Source organism: Salmo trutta, chromosome 19 (assembly GCF_901001165.1).
Source record: "Salmo trutta chromosome 19, fSalTru1.1, whole genome shotgun sequence".
In the NCBI taxonomy this organism is placed as follows: domain Eukaryota; kingdom Metazoa; phylum Chordata; class Actinopteri; order Salmoniformes; family Salmonidae; genus Salmo; species Salmo trutta.
The window spans coordinates 40259476-40281869 of NC_042975.1; the positions used below are offsets into that span (position 1 = coordinate 40259476).

The 22394-nt window shown below is 40.6% G+C and overlaps 1 protein-coding gene and 1 long non-coding RNA gene across 4 annotated transcripts; both read left to right on the forward strand.

The window, feature by feature from the left end:
- Positions 1 to 6451: 6451 nt before the first annotated feature.
- Positions 6452 to 8688, forward strand: LOC115154580 (dehydrogenase/reductase SDR family member 13). Of its 2 annotated transcripts, none has more exons than XM_029700951.1 (5): positions 6452 to 6603; positions 7079 to 7197; positions 7417 to 7540; positions 7632 to 7958; positions 8120 to 8688. In XM_029700951.1, exons 2-5 carry the CDS (start codon positions 7144 to 7146, stop codon positions 8377 to 8379), a joined length of 765 nt encoding a protein of 254 aa, XP_029556811.1. In that variant the 5' UTR covers positions 6452 to 6603; positions 7079 to 7143; the 3' UTR covers positions 8380 to 8688. The 2 variants fall into 2 exon arrangements, with proteins under 2 accessions (XP_029556811.1, XP_029556810.1); XM_029700950.1 differs by lacking the exon at positions 6452 to 6603 and adding an exon at positions 6621 to 6838.
- Positions 8689 to 10669: 1981 nt separating this feature from the next.
- LOC115153708 (uncharacterized) lies at positions 10670 to 18407 on the forward strand. 2 transcript variants are annotated; one of them, XR_003867744.1, is made up of 3 exons: positions 10670 to 10812; positions 12466 to 12585; positions 18103 to 18407. It is a non-coding gene; the product is annotated as an uncharacterized LOC115153708 (long non-coding RNA). The 2 variants fall into 2 exon arrangements; XR_003867743.1 differs by lacking the exon at positions 10670 to 10812 and having other exon boundaries at positions 12552 to 12806.
- The last annotated feature ends 3987 nt before the right edge of the window (positions 18408 to 22394 follow it).

Consider the following 22394-nt stretch of genomic DNA (forward strand, 5'->3'; position numbering starts at 1 on the left):
AGAAATTATAAAATAGTTTGACAACCCTGTTTGTAAGCTTTTAAAACATATCAAACTCAACCTTTATTATTTTCCAGTGACAAAGAAATGGATGTCTCATCATATGGTGGGGTATGCAAAATGTTTCAACTTTAAGCACCTCTATCTCCTAAAGGATTTGGCATTCAGGTCCAAAATGTTACTTCCTGGCCACTTCTTCCATGGTCAAACATGTATGGCAAGTTTTGTTTAAATGAGGTAAATAGAACTGAGGCTAACATGTGGATCCTATAGCTCCTCCCACCAGCCTCTGGTGAAAAGTTCAATAAAGGAAATTAAAAAACACACCATACCATCTTTGCCTCTGTTATTGTATTGTCTACACAACATTCAGAGATAGCTATTACTAAAATAAACCTGTTGGTTTACCTTGGGAAGCGACAGTTTAGCCTGTCTGGGCGAGGTGGGACGCTAACCACATTGTCCGATTTCAAAAAGGCTTTACAGCGAAAGCAAAACATTAGATTATGTCAGGAGAGTACCCTGCCAAAAATAATCACACAGCCATTTTCAAAGCAAGCATTTATGTCACAAAAACCAAAACCACAGCTAAATGCAGCACTAACCTTTGATGATCTTCATCAGATGACACTCCTAGGACATTATGTTATACAATGCATGCAGGTTTTGTTCAATCAAGTTCATATTTATATAAAAAACCAGCTTTTTACATTAGCATGTGATGTTCAGAACTAGCATACCCACCGCAAACTTCCGGTGAATTTACTAAATTACTCATGATAAACGTTCACAAAAAACATAACAATTATTTTAAGAATTATAGATACAGAACTCCTTTATGCAATCGCGGTGTCAGATTTTAAAATAGCTTTTCGGCTAAAGCACATTTTGCAATATTCTGAGTACATAGACCGGCCATCATGGCTAGCTATTTTAACACCCACCAAGTTTGGGGCTCACCTAACTCAGAATTACTATTACAAAAATTGGATTACCTTTGCTGTTCTTCATCAGAATGCCCTCCCAGGACTTCTACTTCAACAACAAATGTTGTTTTGGTTCCAAATAATCCATAGTTATATTCAAATAGCTCCGTTTTGTTCGTGCGTTCAGGTCACTATCCGAAGGGTGACGCGCAAGCGCATTTCGTGACAAAAAAATTCAAAATATTCCATTACCGTACTTCGAAGCATGTCAAACGCTGTTTAAAATCAATTTTTTTGCTATTTTTCTCGTAAAATAGCAATAATATTCCAACCGGGCGACGTTGTATTCATTCAAAGGCTGAAAGAAAAAAATGGAGAATTCTCATGAACGCGCATCTCCAGTGTCACTGTCCCCAGGCTGACCACTCACAAATTCTCCTGCTGTTCTTCGCCCAGAGACAGCAGACACCCCATTCCACTTTCTGGCACCTTCTGAGAGCCAATGGAAGCCTTAGAAAATGTCACGTTACAGCAGAGATGCTGTATTTTCGATAGAGATGCAACAGAAGGACAACAAATTGTTAGACAGGGCACTTCCTGTATGGAATCTTCTCAGGTTTTGGCCTGCCATATGAGTTCTGTTATACTCACAGACACCATTCAAACAGTTTTAGAAACTTTAGAGTGTTTTCTATCCAAATCTACTACTTATACGTTTCTGGGCAAGAGTAGTAACCAGTTTAAATCGGGTATGTTTTTTATCCGGCCGTGCAAATACTGCCCCCTAGCCCCAACAGGCTTTAGAGATGCTTTGGTAGGTATTTTGAGTCTGTCTAAGGCTGTGTTTACACAGGCAGCCCAATTAGAATATTTTTCCCAATTGACCCTTTGCTAAGCCCCGCCCCCCTTGGTTACTGTTGCAACCTCGGACAAGATGTTCCCAGGAAGCCCAACTCCCCCTTCTAATCAGACTACCCCATGCTAATCAGGAAACAGATTTTTCACTTCTCTCATTGACTTCTCAAACCCCAAACCCCCGGGCCTGGTCTGCTTGATCTGTTTTGCAAGCACTCCTGGAAGTCTCGCAATGTTGCGCCTCTGGGTTTAAAATAAAAATATATATGATGTTTTATTGTCACATACCGCATAGGTGCGGTGAAATGTGTTGCTTTACAGGGTCAGCCATAGTAGAACGGCACCCCTAGAGAAAATTAGGGTTAAGTGCCTTGCTCAAGGGCATATTTTTCAGCTTTATTGAAACCAGTGATTTTTCGGTTGCTGGACCGATGTTCTAACAGCTAGGCTATCTGCCGCCCGTTTAAAAATGCTGTGCTTTCAAATGTTTCAAACGTGAGTTTGTCCTAGGTGATTGGACTCGACGACAGTTGCTAGCTGCGATTGGTTGCCCAACATTTTGGTGCGTGGCTTAGCAAAGGGTCAAGAGCAGATCTGATAGGTCAAAAGACCAATTATTGGGAAAAGATAAGAATTTCATGTTTCAGAGTTCACTGAGTGCCCTGTCAGGGTGAAACTTGTCAATGTAGCGAGGATCAGGGCTGTCGATCAGGTCTCCTATTTGGAGGCAGTGAAAATTGTTGAAGGAGAGAGTAGATATGACGAAGCTATGGCAGTGGATGACCAGCAGCCTGTTGATGTCATTCAGCAGATCAAAGATCCTGAAATACTAATGCTGAAGAGGATGGATTTTGTTGCGTTCATTGCTCAGGTGATTAATTGTAAGGACAAACTAATAAAAATCGAAGAAATTGGATATCATCGTGAAAGCAGCAAAAAGGTTATTAGATCTGAAACATTGCAGATGGCTTCCAGTTGAAGCTCGCATCTGCTACAAGACCATGGTGCTTGCCTACGGAGCTGTGAGGGGAACGGCACCTCTGTACCTTCAGGCTCTGATCAGTCCCTACACCCAAAGAAGGGCACTGCGTTCATCCACCTCTGGCCTGCTCGCCTCCCTACCTCTGCGGAAGCACAGTTCCCGCTCAGCCCAGTCAAAACTGTTCGCTGCTCTGGCACCCCAATGGTGGAACAAGCTCCTCACGACGCCAGGTTAGCGGAGTCAATCACCACCTTCCGGAGACACCTGAAACCCCACCTCTTTAAGGAATACCTGGGATAGGATAAAGTAATCCTTCTAACCCCCCCCCCCCCCCCCACCCTCCCCCTCCTCCAAAAAATATATAGATGTACTATTGTAAAGTGGTTGTTCCACTGGATATCATAAGGTGAATGCACCAATTTGTAAGTCGCTCTGGATAAGAGCGTCTGCTAAATGACGTAAATGGAATACTGTCAGAAGATACTCCCCCCTCTCAGGCCCCAAAACCTGTGTAGTGATCTGAGTAGACATTTGAAACTGACTGAAGGAGTACATTGATTTGAGTTTTTATTGTTATTTATTTTGGGGGGCTTAGACAATATGAGCTTAAGCATATTATGAGTATTTTTTTTCACCCTTCCCCTATTCCCTTTTTTTACTGTGTTAAAGTTTCTCAGTTTTTACCCCACCCAGTAGGTGGCGGGAATACACCTCTTTGGATTTAGACTGCCAATAGAAATTCAAAGAAGAAGAATAAGATCAGAATTAGGCTGCCTGTGTAAATGCAGCCTATGTGTAGCCTGTAGGCGAAACATTACATTAGATGAGATTAGATTTTATGATGTGAGATTTTGTGGGTGGTGGGAACATCCTGAAAATGTGTTGCTTTTCCTAATAATTTTTAACAGATATGTATTAAAGTCCAACTCAATGCTGGAAATGTGGATATCTGTTCCATTCAGTTTAAGTTTTTGGTAGTAGGTGAAAAGTCAAATTTGTAGTGCAGAGATTCAATAGAGTTCAAATTTTGGCAGGTATGCCGAGTCTTTAAGTGCACCCTGTAGGCTACTAGTGAAATGTACGTTTGATGAAAAGTCTACAAGGCTTTACACAGCAGACTAGATAGGCCTATTCATTATTGTTCTCAACACCAGGTGAGATACGTAATACCCTGCTGAGTTCGAGAAGCCTAGATTACAAAACCAAGGCCTACTTTTTGCTACATGCATGTAGACTCCCTGAGTCCAGATTTAGGAGACATCCGCACACAATGCGTTCCTGACCACCTCCTGGTCAGCCAGATTTGAACACAATCAGACCTCAGACCACAATGCAAATTTTGTGCGTCTAGATCTTTTCAATGTGATGATAAGTCGCAGAAGTGTAGACACGGTCAGGCAGGTTGTGTCAGTGTGGTGTTGACGAAAACGAGGAGAGACAAACGAGGAGGAAATGGTGGAAGCGGAGGTCGAATTTGAGTCTGATGGCGCTAGCAAAAATGGGAGTGACAAAACTGATAAAAATACTGGATGGAGTACTGTCGCTAAAGATCAGATAAAGAGAGCTAAAATTACAGTGGAAAACGAGTCAGTATGTAGTGGGAGTGCGGTTTATTGATAAGAAGATGTACCTGGGGGATCCGTTTGATGTTTCAAGGATGGTAAAGAAAGCATTGGGTCTGGGGAGTCCATGAGGGTAACCAGAAGTGGAATTGTTTTGACTTTCTGTGTATTGGAACATCAAAAGGAGCACGCGTTGGGCCACACCAGAATGATGGAGAAAGGGGTGACTTGCTTCAATTTTCAGAGCAGGGCACCAATTAAGGGAGTGATTTCTGGGGTCAGTGGGGAAGTTGAGGTTGAGACGATGAAGAGAAATTCCTGGAGTAGTAGGTGTTCGTCGGTTGTCTCGTATGGTCAGTGGAAGAAAGGAGGATAGTATGTCTGTGCAACTGTTTTTAGATGAAGAGTCTCTTAAGATGGGCTATATGAATTATTGTGTGAGAGCATTTGTTCCCAGGGTATTGCAATGTACAAACTGTAAAGCGTTTGGACATGTATCAAGTGTTTTTAGGAAACTGGATATGACTCATCATTTTGCTAAAATAGAAGAGGACAACGATTTTTGGAATTGTGGTGGGGAACATGCACGAGTCCCCTGAGTGCCCTCTTAAGGTGAAAAGGGAAGAGATCGCCAGGCTAAGCACTGTCCAGCGTGTCTCCTAGGCGGCGAAAAGAGTGAAAGAAAGTGGGAGTGTGTTGGTCGTCATGGTGGAGGCTCTGCAGTCTTGTGCTGTGGGTGCCATTCGCCAAGTGCAGGATCTAGAAACCCTCAGAGTCCTAGTGAAAAAATACTTACTGTGTATTTGAATTACTGAGGTTTACTTCTTATTATTTGTGTGATGATCTTCTTCCTCCTCTTTTTATTTTCTGCATCCAGTAGTGGGGAGCAATCAACCTTTTCAGGTTGTAGTCAGCTATAAAAAAACCCACATAAGAAGAACAGGTTGTGTCAGGTACACTAAGACCATAGATATACTGACAAGATACATGTCTCTCCTCCCTAAATATGGGAGACGTTGTCCACAAAGCGGCACAGCGGGCTGTCCAGCTCCCGCTTATCCTTTCTTTGAATTGGTGGATACATCTCATTATTGTAATCCCATTTTTAAATATTCGATGAGGGTTGTTGACGTCAATCACCTGTATTAAATGGAGAGAGATACTATGCTACTAGCCCTAATGCCATGAGCCATCTGGAAACATTTCCCATAAAGTGTTTTTTCTCAAACTTGCCGGCATGTCACGTGTCAGTACACTTGTACATTCAAAAAATTAGGGGTTCAGCTAGGGTTCTTCTAAGATCCTCAAAGTTCTTTGAAGAACCTTAGGGTTCTTGGCACTGAAAATGGCCCCAAAAGGTTCTACCTCTTCAATGAATATCCCATAGGCCTCTACATTATGGACAAGGTATGTGTATGAAAACCATGACCAAAACAGTTTTCTTCATTCACATTCACCACAAAAACCAAGGTATGAATTCTGTCATGTGCATGTTTTGTTAATCATCTGTACAATTACTATTTTTTGGATTCACAGACTTCACCCTCCCTACACCTCTGATGAATATAACAGAAAACCTGTTCTATCACCATGCACTGCAAAATCATTCTGGTTATGGATACAGAGAGCATAAACACATTAATATCACCACACCAGAGGATATACACATTGGACTTGCTGGGAGTTTACCTCATATTTTGATTTTTTTTATTCTGCTTTGCCACTAAAATCATAATAAACACTGAAAACTAAAATATAGTGTTATTGTTGTTATGTGTATTATTATTATTATTAATAAAACTAATAACTGGGGAGGGGGGGTAGTTAAAAAATTAACCCCAAAGGGTTCTTCAAAAGGTCCGTTGAGGATCCATTAAAAGGTGTTCCCCCTCTGTTTAAATTTGAAGAACCCCTAAAGGATACTCCAGGAATCTTTTCTTTTTAGAGTGTAACAATTTAAGGATTAAGTCATTTATATTAGATAAACCTCACGTAGAAAATAAGCCATTCATTTTTTTGTCGACCAAATTCGACACTCTCATTGACCTTAATTCAAAGACTCCTTGCTTGGTGGGAAAACAACGAAAAAATGCCCCCTGCTGGAGAACGACATATTTTCCGGCGATTTGGTCCTCTCTCTTCCTCTTCCTTTCTGCTACGACGCAATTGTATAGATCTCCAGAAGTAAATGGGGAAACGCATCAACACCGGTTTGGTCAGAATATTTGACGGTGATCAATCGGAAGCAGGGAACCGGTGGGACAGGTAGCTCTGGCAGGTAACCTAACAAAAAGCCTGCTTCGCAACTGACTATGTTATATTCACTGGTTGCACTTCCACGAGCAGAGTTTGAGTCGGGACACCAACGACCGTGCAAAAAAACATAATGTTACCTTTACTAGTTGCAGCTGGTGTTGTAGTTGCAGTGTATATTCTCCTTGTTAAAACTATTTTCAAAAGCTCCAAATTTAAAGGAAATGCAGCGATGGCAGGGAAGACTGTAATAGTAACAGGTAAGTTTGTTAGCCTTTAAACATGTTTGACTGCTTTGTAAACATGTTGGACTGCTTTGTAAGTCTGATAACATTTTGGATATTTACCTAAATAATACATTCATTTGGTGTTGTCTGTCTCATGCTTTCTATGACGTTTTTTTATTTTGGGTTTTTAATCAGGTTTGTTTTGCCTCTGGAACTCCGAATGGTATTTTGATATTTTATGTGCCCTGAGTCAATGTCGTGTTCTACCTATAGGTGGCAACACTGGCATTGGGAAAGCCACTGCTCTGGAGCTTGCCAGGAGGGGTGCAAGAGTAATCATGGCATGCCGAAACCAAGAGAAAGCAGAACTTGCTATAAGTGATATAAAAAGGGTACAAGAATCTTATAAAAATCAATAATTCCACATTTGTATTCGAATATTCATTAGTGAGATGTAACGTTATCATTTAAAAATATTGTATGCCTGTAAATATCAGACCTGGATTCAAATACTATTAAGGGTATTTCAATTACTTTCAAAGGCATTTGGAATATTTCAATACAAGAAAATAAGGTCTGGCAAATATAGGCCTAACAAATAGTGATTTCAGGAGACAGGCAGCACTGATGTGGTGTACATGCAGTTGGACCTGGGGAGCCTTCAGGCAGTGCGTTCTTTCAGCGAGACCTTCCTGAAGACCGAGGCTAGACTGGATCTTCTCATTAACAATGCTGGTTAGTGGTCATATTTTTTTTCTCTTAATATTATTCAAAAGAAAACATGAGTAGAAAAAGGCTATTGAACCATCTGTGGTCTCTCCTTCAGGTCTGGTGGCGGATGGGCGCACTGCTGATGGCTTTGGTATTGAGTTTGGGGTCAACCACCTTGGCCACTTCCTGCTGACCTGTCTGTTGCTGGACCGCCTGAAGGAGGGCACTGGGGGCCGTGTAGTCACACTGGGCTCCATGGCCTATCGCTGGGGCAACATCGACTTTGATGCCCTTATCACTAATAAACACCTGGGCACTGGGAGGTACAGCTGGCAGTTCTTTCACGCGTACTGCAACAGCAAACTGTGCAATGTTCTCTTCAACCACGAGCTGGCCAAGAGACTGAAGGGTACCAATGTCACTTGCTACAGTGTTCACCCAGGTTGGTCATTTCCATCAAGATTATTAAATGGTATATCTGTGAGTCCTTATACACTCTACACATCCTAGGATACATGCTAAAGTTATTTGTTTTCCTGTGTTGGATCATTGAAAGTTCACCTGTATTCTTTTTCTTAACCTATTATGTTTTGCCCCCTGTAGGAGTAGTGAAAACAGAGCTATCCCGAAACTGCAGCCTGTGGCAGAGATTCATCATCGAGCCAATAGCTAGACTGTTGTTCCTGGATCCAGAATCCGGTGCCCAGACCACTCTCCACTGTGCCCTCCAGGAGGGTATCGAGCCCCTGAGTGGACGCTACTTCTTCTGCTGTGCGCCGCAGGACGTGGTTGCCAAAGGCAAAGACGACGCTGTGGCCAAGAAGTTGTGGGAAGTTAGTGAACGGCTGAGCGGCCTGTTCTAGGAAAAAGGGGCACTGTTACACTGCTTTTGATTTGGCGGTTTTTAGACTGCTTTTGATTTGGTGGTTTACAGATCTGGGGGAAAACGCTCATTGAACACTCATCAAAATGGATCAATGTGACAGGAAACTGCTCGTACATTAGCTGATCTCCTCTTTCACTACACCATTGATGTTGGTGACATCCTGTTTGTGGTGTGTCTTGTATTGACGATGATCAGTATGTAGTAAGTGTGCCAGTTCAAAGTCTAAAGACTTAGGAAGCTCCTGTAGAAACTGTTTGACTTATTATAATAAAAAGATTCCAAGTGATTGGTTTCCTTAGGCTTTGACTTATTGTTGCCATCACTGTATTTTCAAATAGAATAGAGCTCTCTATCGGATATGAAACGGTGACAAATTCCAGCATGTAACCGAACTAGTGATTATATTGGGCCTATGCATGTAGTGTAATTAGACTGCATTCTCTAGCTTGTGTAACTTTTATTGGAGCTTCTGTAAAGAAAAACGTATTGACTATTAGACCTGGTCTCATGATGAGGCCTCGCCCGAGACTTCAAAATCAGTTGCCCTAGTGACATTGTATTCCTTGACACCAGAGGCATTTGCTTGGGTGTGACGAAGTGACTGGCGCACTGAAAGAACATCCTTCACACACCCGTCGCCTTAATCTTTGCATGAGACTGTATATCAGCAGTCAGACAGGTCACACCAGTTTCTCAGAACAGCTCTGAACCTTGGCCTCCAAGTGCTCTCATCACTTAACTACTCAACAATGTGGTTTAAGCACCTGCTGCAGCAGGGCCTGCCTTTGTCTGCTGGGATGAGTGAGATGATAGGGCCTTGTCAAATGTTTTCACTGTCAATCATTCTATCAACTATTGCTTACACAACTGTATTTTGTTGACTTTGCCTAAGGCACATACAGAGTGGGGTAAAAAGGAGTTCCAGTTCTCTTCCCCCTCCATTTTGAACTTGCTACAAAAGGACATGAAATTACAGGAGCTCTTCTCTCTGAATGAGTTTAAAGCTAGGGTAAAAACTGTGGTTGACAATGAAGCAGTGGTGGGAAAAGTACTTAATTGTCATACTTGAGTAAAAGTAAAGATACTTTCATAAAAACATTACTCAAGTAAAAGTGAAAGTCACCCAGTAAAATACTACTTGAGTAAAAGTCTAAAAGTATTTGGTTTTAAATCTACTTAAGTATCAAAAGTAAATATAATTGCTAAAAAATATACTTAAGTATCAAAAGTAAAAGTATAAATCATTAAACATTCCTTATATTAAGCAAACCAGCAAAATTTCATTTTTATTTTTTAAATTTACAGATAGCCAGAAGCACATTCCAACACTCACACATAATTTACAAACTAAGCATTTGTCTTTAGTGAGTGTGCCAGATCAGAGGCAGTAAGGATGACCAGGCATGTTCTCTTGATAAGTGCATGAATTGGACAATTTTTCTGTCCTGCTAAGCACTCAACATCTGCTAAGCATTCAAAATGTAACAAGTACTTTTGGGTGTCAATGAAAATGTAAGGAGTAAAACGTACATACATTTATTTAGGAATGTTGAGGAGTAAAAGTTGTAAAAAAATATGAATAGTAAACTACAGATACCCCAAAAACTACTTAAGTAGTACTTTAAAGTATGTTTACTTAAGTACTTTACACCACTGCAATGAAGTGGGGCTATCAATGTTTTGATGCATCACACCTCCCCAAATAACTTTTGTCTGTTCAATGTGTACATTTATGTTTTTAAACTGTAGTGTTTTATGTTGTAAAAATCTGTTTTAAACTTTGCTGCTATTTTGGCCAAGTCTTTCTTGAAACATGTATGTTTATCTCAATGAGACTAACCTGGAAAAATAAAGATAAAATAAATAACATTGAACGGTAAAATAAGATTATCTTCTGTGAGGCATACTTACCCCAAAGTATAATAATACAACTGAAAAACACTAGATTGATTTAATTTTAACCAAAATTACAATTTAAAAAAACTATTTGTGACGACTAAACGTATGTACATGCAATATCATAAATGGACACTAGAGGATAGTGTTGAATCTCGTAGTAGGCATTTTCACCATAAAGGATGAAGAAAAATATTGTTTACTTCCTGGAGGAGGCAGAGTCTTGAAAGCGTACAGACATGCTGGTTGGATAACAGTTCGTGTAAGTGATGACTGGTACTGGTCTGGATCTTCAGAAAAGTAAAACATCAAACTAATTAGCGTAATATGTTTAAATTCAGATAATATATTTTTTAAAGTTTAGTTTTCACGACGTTGTGTCCAGTGTGCATACCTTTTAGTAGCTTTTGTACACCCGATGATGTCCCAAAGCTAAAATTTTGGCAAGCTGGTTGGTAAGCATGCCTTGCTGGATGCTTGATGCTGAAGGAAATCTGCCTACCTGATGGTAGAGGTAAAAGTTTATTTATTTTATAGCTATCATCCAGCATCCTATAAGTTGACTGTCCAATCACAGTTGCTAGAGCCATTCATGTCTTCTCAATTAATAAACATGGCAACTTGGAATTTGGCTTATAAGTGCAACAGGATGTTTGTCCACAGTAGACTGTTGACTTTTGTACGACAGAACAAAAATCTGGTGTTAAACGAATCAAAATCTATTTTAGATTTTAGATTCTTCAAAGTAGCAATCCTTTGCCTTGATGACAGCTTTGCACACTCTTGGCATTCTCTCAACCAGCTTCACCTGGAATGCTTTTCCAACAGTCTTGAAGGAGTTCCCACATATGCTGAGCACTTGTTGGCTGCTTTTCCTTCACTCATCCCAAACTATCTCAGTTTGCTTGAGGTCGGGGGATTGTGGAGACCAGGTCATCTGATGCAGCACTCGTTCACACTCCTTCTTGGTCAAATATCCCTTCCGCAGCCTGGAGGTCTGTTGGGTCATTGTCCTGTTGAATAACAAATCATAGTCCCACTAAGCACAAACCAGATGGGATGCCGTATCGATGCAGAATGCTGTGGTAGCCATGCTGGTTAAGTGTGCCTTGAATTCTAAATAAATCACTGACAGTGTCACCAGCAAAGCACCCCCACACATCCCACCTCCTCCTCCATGCCTCACGGTGGGAACCGCATATGCAGAGATCATCCGTTCACCTACTCTGCTTTTCACAAAGACACGGCGGTAGGAACCAAAAATATCACATTTGGACTCATCAGACCAAAGGACAGATTTCCACTGGTCTAATGTCCATTGCTTGTGTTTCTTGGCCCAAACAAGTCTTTTCTTCTTATTGGTGTCCTTTAGTGGTGGTTTCTTTGCAGCAATTCAACCATGAAAGCCATGAAAGCCTGATTCAGGCAGTTTCCTCTGAACAGTTGATATTGTGTCTGTTACTTGAACTCTGTGAAACATTTATTTGGGCTTATCCTCTGCAGCAGAAGGTACTCTGGGTCTTCCTTTCCTGTGGTGGTCCTCATGAGAGCCAGTTTCATCATAGTGCTTGATGGTTTCTGCCACTGCCACAATTTTCCGTATTGACTGACCTTCATGTCTTAAATGAATGATGGACTGTTTTTCTTTGCTTATTTGAGCGGTTCTTGCCATAATATGGACTTTTTCCAAATAGGACTATATTCTGTGCACCACCCGTACCTTCTCACAACACAACTGATTGGCTCAAACGCATTAAGAAGGAAAGATAATCCACAAATTAACTTTTAACAAGGCACATCTGTTAATTGATATGTATTCCAGGTGACTACCTCATGAAGCTGGTTGAGAGAATGCCAAGAGTGTGCAAAGCTATCATGAAGGCAAAGGGTGGCTACTTTGAAGAATCTCAAATATATTTTGAAATATATATGTTTTTAAATGTAACACTTTTTTGGTTACTATATGTGTTACATCATACTTTTGATGTCTTCACTATTATTCTACAATGTAGAAAATAGTAAAAATAAAGAAAAACCCCTGAATGAGTAGGTGTGTCCAAACTTTTGACTGGTACTGTATATAGAGCCAACTTTAAACATCGACTCTTAGGGTTTATTTATTTTTCATAGTCCTCACTAGCTGATGACCAGAGTCTGTTCTCTGCAGGTAAAGGTGGCACAAGGCTAGCAGCTCATTGGCACAGTGGGAGCTAAAGCAGAGAACTCTCATGCTCCTGTCATGAAATGTTCCATTTTCCAGATGACCAAACCTACACTTTTGCTGATGGTTAAGTGTTTCCTGTCCTTCTCTCTGTGTGTGTGTTCATGGACCGTGTGTGTGTTTTAATTGCTTTGCACTTTCCTAAGTCCACCCTTCCCTTTCACCACTCAGGTGGTGAAAGGGAAGACTTGTCTCGGGAGCCGCGTATGCATTGAGGCACTGCTAACCATCCTACCTCGCAGAGACCTGCACCCTCGCCTGGTGTCGAATCCCTCAATGTCTCTGTGGTACAGTATACCACTAGTCCCTCTGCATTCATCATCTCTGTGGTACAGTATACCACTAGTCCCTGTGCATTCATCATATTTGTGGTACAGTATACCACTAGTACCTCTGCATTCATCATCTCTGGTACAGTATACCACTAGTCCCTCTGCATTCATCATCTCTGTGGTACAGTATACCACTAGTCCCTCTGCATTCATCATCTCTGTGGTACAGTATACCACTAGTCCCTGTGCATTCATCATATTTGTGGTACAGTATACCACTATTCCCTCTGCATTCATCGTCTCTGTGCTACAGTATACCACTAGTCCCTCTGCATTCATCATCTCTGTGCTACAGTATACCACTAGTCCCTCTGCATTCATCATCTCTGTGCTACAGTATACCACTAGTCCCTCTGCATTCATCATCTCTGTGGTACAGTATACCACTAGTCCCTCTGCATTCATCATCTCTGTGGTACAGTATACCACTAGTCCCTCTGCATTCATCGTCTCTGTGCTACAGTATACCACTAGTCCCTCTGCATTCATCATCTCTGTGCTACAGTATACGACTAGTCCCTCTGCATTCATCATCTCTGAAAAATAAGAGCGATGTAATACTTAATATACTGAACAAAACTATAAACGCAACATGCAACAATTTGAGATTTTACTGAGTTACAGTTCATATAAGCAAATCAGTCAATTGAAATGAATTCCTTACAGTGGGGGGAAAAAGTATTTGATCCCCTGCTGATTTTGTACGTTTGCCCACTTACAAAGAAATGATCAGTCTATAATTTTAATGGTAGGTTTATATGAACAGTGAAAGACAGAATAACAACAAAAAAATCCAGAAAAACGCATGTCAAAAATGTTATAAAATGATTTGTATTTTAATGAGGGAAATAAGTATTTGATCCTTCTGCAAAACATGACTTAGTACTTGGTGGCAAAACCCTTGTTGGCAATCACAGAGGTCAGACGTTTCTTGTAGTTGGCCACCAGGTTTGCACACATCTCAGGAGGGATTTTGTCCCACTCCTCTTTGCAGATCTTCTCCAAGTCATTAAGGTTTCGAGGCTGACGTTTGGCAACTTGAACCTTCAGCACCCTCCACAGATTTTCTATGGGATTAAGGTCTGGAGAGTGGCTAGGCCACTCCAGGACCTTAATGTGCTTCTTCTTGAGCCACTCCTTTGTTGCCTTGGCCATGTGTTTTGGGTCATTGTCATGCTGGAATACCCATCCACGACCCATTTTCAATGCCCTGGCTGAGGGAAGGAGGTTCTCACCCAAGATTTGACAGTACATGGCCCCGTCAAATGATGCGGTGAAGTTGTCCTGTCCCCTTAGCAGAAAAACACCCCCAAAGCATAGTTTCCACCTCCATGTTTGACTGTGGAGATGGTGTTCTTGGGGTCATAGGCAGCATAGCATTCCTCCTCCTCCAAACATGGCGAGTTGAGTTGATGCCAAAGAGCTCCATTTTGGTCTCATCTGACAACAACAATTTCACCAGTTGTCCTCTGAATCATTCAGATGTTTATTGGCAAACTTCAGACGGGCATGTATATGTATTCTTGAGCAGGGGGACCTTGCGGGCGCTGCAGGATTTCAGTCCTTCACGGCGTAGTGTGTTACCAATTGTTTTCTTGGTGACTATGGTCCCAGCTGCCTTGAGATCATTGACAAGATCCTCCCGTGTAGTTCTGGGCTGATTCCTCACCGTTCTCATGATCATTGCAACTCCACGAGGTGAGATCTTGCATGGAGCCCCAGGCAGAGGGATATTGACAGTTCCTTTGTGTTTCTTCCATTTGCGAATAATCGCACCAAATGTTGTCACCTTCTCACCAAGCTGCTTGGCAATGGTCTTGTAGCCCATTCCAGCCTTGTGTAGGTCTACAATCTTGTCCCTGACATCCTTGGCGAGCTCTTTGGTCTTGACCATGGTGGAGAATTTGGAATCTGATTGATTGCTTCTGTGGACAGGTGTCTTTTATACAGGTAACAAACTGAGATTAGGAGCACTCCCTTTAAGAGTGTGCTCCTGATCTCAGCTCATTACCTGTATAAAAGACACCTGGGAGCCAGAAATCTTTCTGATTGAGAGGGGGTCAAATACTTATTTCCCTCATTAAAATGCAAATCAATTTATAACATTTTTAACATGCGTTTTTCCGGTTTTTTTTGTTTGTTATTCTGTCTCTCACTGTTCAAATAAACCTACCATTAAAATTATAGTCTGATCATTTCTTTATCAGTGGGCAAACGTACAAAATCAGCAGGCGATCAAATACTTTTCCCCCCACTGTAGGCCCTAATCTATGGATTTCACATGACTGGGCAGGGGTGCAGCCATGAGTGGGCCTGGGAGGGCATTAGGCCCACCCACTGGGGAGCCAGGCCCAGCCAATCAGAATATTTTTTTTCCCCACAAAAGGGCTTTATTACAGACCGCGATACTCCTCAGGTGCACCTGTGTAATGATCATGTTGTTTAATCAGCTTCTTGATATGTCACACCTGTCAGGTGGATGGATTATCTTGGCAAAGGAGAAATGCTCACTAACACAGATGTAAACAAATTTGTGCACCAAATTTGATAGAATAAGCTTTATGTGCATTATTTCAGGTCATGAAACATGGGACCTACACTTTACATGTGTTTATATTTTTGTTCAGTATTTAAACTACCGTTCAAAAGTTTGGGGTCACTTAAATTCAATTTAAAATATCATCAAATTGATCAGAAATACAGTGTAGACATTGTTAATGTTGTAAATTACTATTGTAGCTGGAAACGGCAGATTTTTTATGGAATATCTACGTAGGCGTACAGAGGCTCATTATCAGCAACCGTCACTCCGGGTGTTCCAATGGCACGTTGTGTTAGCTAATCCAAGTTGATCATTCTAAAAGGCTAATTGATCATTAGAAAACCCTTTTTCAATTATGTTAGCATTAGAGGTCGACCGATTATGATTTTTCAACGCCGATACCGATTATTGGAGGGCCAAAAAAAGCTGATTTTTATATATTTGTAATAATGACAATTACAACAATACTGAATGAACAATGAACACTTTTATTTTAACATAATACAATACATCAATAAAATCTATTTAGTCTCAAATAAATAATGAAACGTGTTCAATTTGGTTTAAATAATGTTAAAACAAAGTGTTGGAGAAGAAAGTAAAAGTGCAATATGTGCCATGTAAAAAAGCTAACGTTTAAGTTCCTTGCTCAGAACATGAGAACATATGAAAGCTGGTGGTTCTTTTTAACATGAGTCTTCAATATTCCCAGGTAAGAAGTTTTAGGTTGCAGTTATTATAGGACTATTACTCTCTATACCATTTGTATTTCATATACCTTTGACTATTGGATGTTCTAATAGGTACTTTAGTATTGCCAGCCTAATCTCGGTAGTTGATAGACTTGAAGTCATAAACAGCGCAATGCTTGAAGCATTGCGAAGAGCTGCTGGCAAATGCAGGAACATGCTGTTTGAATGAATGCTTACGAGCCTGCTCTTGCCTACCACCGCTCAGTCAGACTGCTCTATCAAATCATAGACTTAATTATAATATAATAACACACAGAAATACGAGCCTTAGGTCATTAATATGGTCAAATCCGGAAACTATCATTTCGAAAACAAAACGTTTATTCTTTCAGTGAAATATGGAACCGTTCCGTATTTTATCTAACGGGTGGCATCCATAAGTCTAAATACTGCAGTTACATTGCACAACCTTCAATGTTATGTCATAATTACTTAAAATTCTGGCAAATTAGTTCACAACAAGCCAGGCGGCCCAAACTGTTGCATATACCCTGACTCTGCATGCAATGAACGCAAGAGAAGTGACACAATTTCCCTAGTTTAATATTGCCTGCTAACATTAATTTATTTTAACAAAATATGCAGGTTTAAAAAATATACTTCTGTGTATTGATTCTAAGAAAGGTATTGATGTTTATGGTTTGGTACATTCGTGCAACGATTGTGCTTTTTTCGCAAATGCGCTTTTGTTAAATCATCCCCCGTTTGGCGAAGTTGGCTGTCTTTGTTAGGAAGAAATGGTCTTCACACAGTTCGCAACGAGCCAGGCGGCCCAAACTGCTGCATATACCCTGACTCTGTTGCACAGAACGCAAGAGAAGTGACACAATTTCCCTTGTTAAAAGAAATTCATGTTAGCAGGCAATATTAACTAAATATGCAGGTTTAAAAATATATACTTGTGTATTGATTTTAAGAAAGGTGTTGATGTTTATGGTTAGGTACACATTGGTGCAACGACAGTGCTTTTTTTGCACTTGTTAAATCACCCGTTTGGCGAACTAGGCTGGGATTCAATGATAAATGAACAGACACCGCATTGATTATATGCAACGCAGGACAAGCTGGAAAACTAGTAATATCATCAACCATGTGTAGTTAACTAGATTGATTGTTTTTTATCAGATACGTTTAATGCTAGCTAGCACCTTACCTTGGCTCGTTGCTGCACTCGCATAACAGGTAGTCAGCCTGCCACGCAGTCTCCTCGTGGAGTGCAATGTAATCGGCCATGATTGGTGTCCAAAAATGCCAATTACCGATTGTTATGAAAACTTGAAATCGGCCCTAATTAATCGGCCATTCCGATTAATCGGTCGACCTCTAGTTAGCATAGCTGAAAACTGTTATTCTGATTTAAAGAAGCAATAAAACTGGCCTTCTTTAGACTAGTTGAGTATCTGTAGAATCAGCATTTGTGAGTTCGATTACAGGCTCAAAATGACCAGAGTTTCAGCATAAAGTTCTTTGATTCTGCCCATTTTGAGCCTTTAATCAATCCCACAAATGCTGATGCTCCAGATACTCAACTAGTCTAAAGAAGGCAATTTTTATTGCTTCTTTAATCCTCACAACAGTTTTCAACTGTGCTAACCTAATTGCAAAAGGGTTTTCTAATGATCAATTATCCTTTTAAAATGATAAACTTGGATTAACTAACACAATGTGCCATTGGAACACAGGAGTGATGGTTGCTGATAATGGGCCTCTGTATGCTTATGTAGATATTCTATAAAAATCTGTCGTTTCCAACTACAATAGTAATTTACAACATTAACAATGTCTACACTGTATTTCTGATCAATTTGATGTTATTTTAATGGACAAAGAATGTGGTTTTCTTTCAAAAACGAGGCCATTTCTAAGTGACCCCAGACTGTTGAACGATAGTGTATGATCTCACTCGGTGTGATTTATCCATAACCTTTCTTCCTCTCCTCCCCTCTGTGTTCTCCAGGCATCCTGCTACACTTACTCCTGTCGTCCTGTAGAGATGGCCATCGATGACCGACTAGACTACACAACTCAAGGTGTTTACTTTGGACGCCCTCCCAGGCACTCCTCCCAGGGCTTAATGACTGGATTTACTGCATCAATTAGCCATCAGGGTCTCTGAGAGGCCTGGCTGGCTGATCGATTGTTCTCTAGCAGCTGATGTCCCCTCGCCGTGCTGTTCTGCACTGCTCTGGACCATGCTAACTGCATGTCTGAATGTAAACCTAGTACAATGTAATTAAATCAAATAAAACGTTTTCTACTCAAGGTTATTATTGGATTCTTTCTAATGTTTATTCACTTGAGATGTTAAGACTTTTGCATATGTGCATGTTGAATCCATAAAAAGACAAGGGTTTATGAGAATGTAGTGCCTGGCGAAAGAGCTACTGTTGTGCTGTTATCAGAATGGGTTAGGGGATCAGGTTCAGCAAAATTGATTGCCAATGCTGGTTTTGAGTAGGAAAGGAGGGGGGAATGGCCACAGTCTCTGGGCTATTGTTTCTGGTCAGTGACTGTTTCAAATTGATCATGGGAACAAGCGGCTGCTATTGATAGGCAACATTTGCCCTTTGATGACTGTCGCTCCACGTTTAACCCGGGGACTCATTTATCATTCATGTGCGGACAAGAATATATATGTGTGTTTGTGTACTGTATATAGTTTGTGAACATTGTCACATCTTCAGCATTTACCACCAGTTTCACTGCTGGGGTTTGTTCTTTGCTGACCAAACATTTAGCTTTTGCCTCAGACCGTTTATAAGCGTGTGTTTTAATAGATTGACAAATATTTATCAATTCGTGTTACAAGGATTGCATAGTTATATCCATTGAAAAAAAAATCAAGTTTGGGGGAATGTAATCTCCACTACAAAGTAAATACTCTCCTCCAACATTGAACAGTGCAGTAGTAGTGGCTTTATAATCAGGCCTGTTTGTTCTTTCCCAGTGTGCTGCAGTGCTTGACCATGAATTGGCCTGATGTACTTGATTACTAATTATGGAAAACAGGAGGCATTGTCTCTCTTAGCCCTACAGTTTTGATAAGCTCTGCATACTCATCAACATGCACACAATTAATTGGTGTTGATTGCTTTTGGCATGTTCAATAGTTATTGATCGAGGGGAAGAGGAGTCCTTCAGCTGACTGCTTGCCTGGAGCTGACTCTATTCTTGGCTTGAGTCAAATGTCTAGTTGACATCTGGCAGTGAATTTCACAGGGTCACTGCTCTCCTAGGGTTTGCTTCTGACATTGGGATATTATGAAGTGGTAACTAATCCACATGCATAAGAAAGTAAACTGTTAGCAACATGTTTTGTTTAGGTGTAAAGGGAAATGTACTGCATTGGTTGCTGCTATTGCCTCGACTGTGAGTTCTATAGTTGCAGTTTGACGGTTATTGTCATGTCTTTCCCTGGAGGCAGAACTGAGCGCTTTAGCTGCAAAGTAAAAATTGTCTGTATCGTAAAAATTCATGAAAACAAAAAGTAGCTTTTTTGGTATTAATTTATGGGGGTTTTGGCATTTGGCATAGCAGTGTGGTTAGGTTTAGGCTTAAAATTAGATTTTATGACTTAATGGCTGTGCCAGCTATTGACCACTCTGCAGAGCTGTCTCCAGTACATGAGTCATCTCAATAAATGTCAACCTGCTCTATAGTTGCTGTCTCAAGGCAAGAACGGTTTCCCATTCCGTATCCTTAGATGGGATCCCTACCAATCTGGCCTTTGGGTTTTAGTGGGATGTCGGTAAGGTGTTCTGAGCATAGTATAAGCTTAGAATCTGGCACTGATGCTGTATGTGTTGTATGACACACATTTGATCAGGTCATTAACAAAGACACTAATTAATAAGGAGAGGATCCTAAAGTGTTTGAACACTGTCTTACGTCTTAGCAGGCTTTGTGCCTGTCTGCAGGTCCTGTGCTGATATGAGATGTGCATTGTCTCAGGGGGTCGCTCTGAACACTCGGGGAGCGGTCACCTGCTGTTTCGGCTGAGCTTGCACTCTGATGCAGAGGCACCAAGCAGCTCTACCTATTAAAATGTAAATTCCCTGTGCACTCAGTGGGGCCAGACTGGAGGAGGAGGAGGGAGAGGGGATCTGCTCAAGGGTTTGGGGATGTGTCAGCTTGTCCCCTTCACTTCACATGTTAATCACAGAGAGACAGGCCCATATGTCGGCTGCCACCGACCTGGAGGAGATGTGTGGAGCAGAAAAAAGCAATTAGAAAAAATGTAGCCGCTTATGATTTGTCATTTTAAATGATCAGAGATATTATGCATTGTAACTGCAATTTCTCAGAATTGCCCAGAGGGGTATACTACAAAGCAGGATCAAGTTAACCAGCTGACTTTGATAAACGACCAGAAATACATTAATTTTCAGGTTCATCAAGAAAGCTAAACTTATGTATTTGTTTTTGGTTGTTGAGTTAAGTAGACCACGCCCATTTAACAAAAAAAGTTATTTCAGAATATTTAGGCAAGTTAGCAGGCTAACTCCAGGATCCTGCTTTGTAGTATACCCCTCTTTAAAGATATTACAGTATTATTCAGGTTTTGACTTTGATTTTTATGAAGGAATTTGAATTGGAATCCAATTTCCTCTGTGGCTGTAGGCCCATGTAGTGGTCCATGTAGTTGTCATGGCAGTTGTTATTAACAGTGATCAATGTCTCCAAAAGTTATTCTGTAAATGATTGTGCTAACCACATATCTGCTGTGCACTCTGAAATACACATACACATCATGTTCTGAAGAATAATGGGTGATCGCACAAGCAAATGGGGGAGTTTGTTGTGGGGTAGTGGAGGGGATTTTATAGCTTTTTGAACCTCAGGGTTCAAATATCATCATTACAGCTTCTCTCTTTGCACTTGTCAACAAATACTGTTATTATTTCTGATTGGAAAGACCACAAGGAATCTTATAAAAGCGCTGAAGCTCTTTGAACTGCAATTGTGCAAAACAACATTTGGAAAAGTGCGGCAATGGAGTACATCATATTATTTTTCTCCGAAGCTTGGCACACAATTATTTTATTCTCAATAACATAGACATCTGAGCCACAGCAATTTGAGGTGGAATGAAATGGTCAGCGGTTCACAAAATGAGGTTGCTCTCTAAATGCCCTGCATTTATAGCCATCTTACACTGAAATGACTCTTCTAGAAAATGAGCTCTGTAGATTGCAAGGAGCACTTCACCAAGGCAGTAGTATTGGCCAGACATTTGATTTCTTCATCGGTTGTTCTTGCAAAGTTGATGACATTTAAGTATTAACGCAAAAATTGTTTCATTTAGCACACAATAAAAACAGGAGTTTGCAGGACAAAGCCCTCTAAAATGAACTGGTGTGTTGTGTTCTACTGAGTGTGTGTGGTGATGATAGCAGGATGGGACTGTAGTGACCAATTACTGTATGGTCCTCCAGTTCCCTATTAGAGCATGGGCTGCTCTACACTACAGTCAGTCTCACTGCTAACTCCCCTCTCATCATGATGGAACCCTAAGTGGCCCTGCTTGCTGTTGTTTGATTGCATTCACAGGGTTGGTTGGCTACGCTACATTCTACATTCCCCAGTTGAGAGACAGACATCTATTGTGCTCCTCTGGAGTTCAACTTTTTGTCAATGTACCCATGTTTTGCTCAATCAACCAGTGGTGTAAAGTACAGTATTTAAGTAAAAATACTTTAAAGTACTACTTAAGTAGTTTTTGGGGTTATCTGTGCTTTACTAATTATATTTTTGGCAACTTTTACTTTTACTACATTCCTAAATAAAATAATGTTCTTTTTACTCCATACATTTTCCCTGACACCCAAAAGTAGTTGTTACATTTTGACAGGAAAATGGTCCAAATCACACGCTTATCAAGAGAACATCCCTGGTTGTCCCTACTGCCTCACCTAGCACTCACTAAACACAAATGCTTTGTTTGTAAATTATGTCTGAGTGTTATAGTGTGCCCTTGGCTATCAGTCAATAATAAAAAAGAAGAAAATTGTGCAGTCTGGTTTGCTTAATATAAGGAATTCGAAATTATTTATACTTTTACTTTTGATACTTAAGTACATTTTAGCAATTCCATTTACTTTTGATACTTAAGTATATTTAAAACCAAATACTTTTAGACTTTTACTCAAGTAATATTTTACTGGGGGACTTTCCTTTTCTATTAAGGTATCTTTACTTTTACTCAAGTACGACAATTGAGTACTTTTTCCACCACTGTTAAATTCCTTA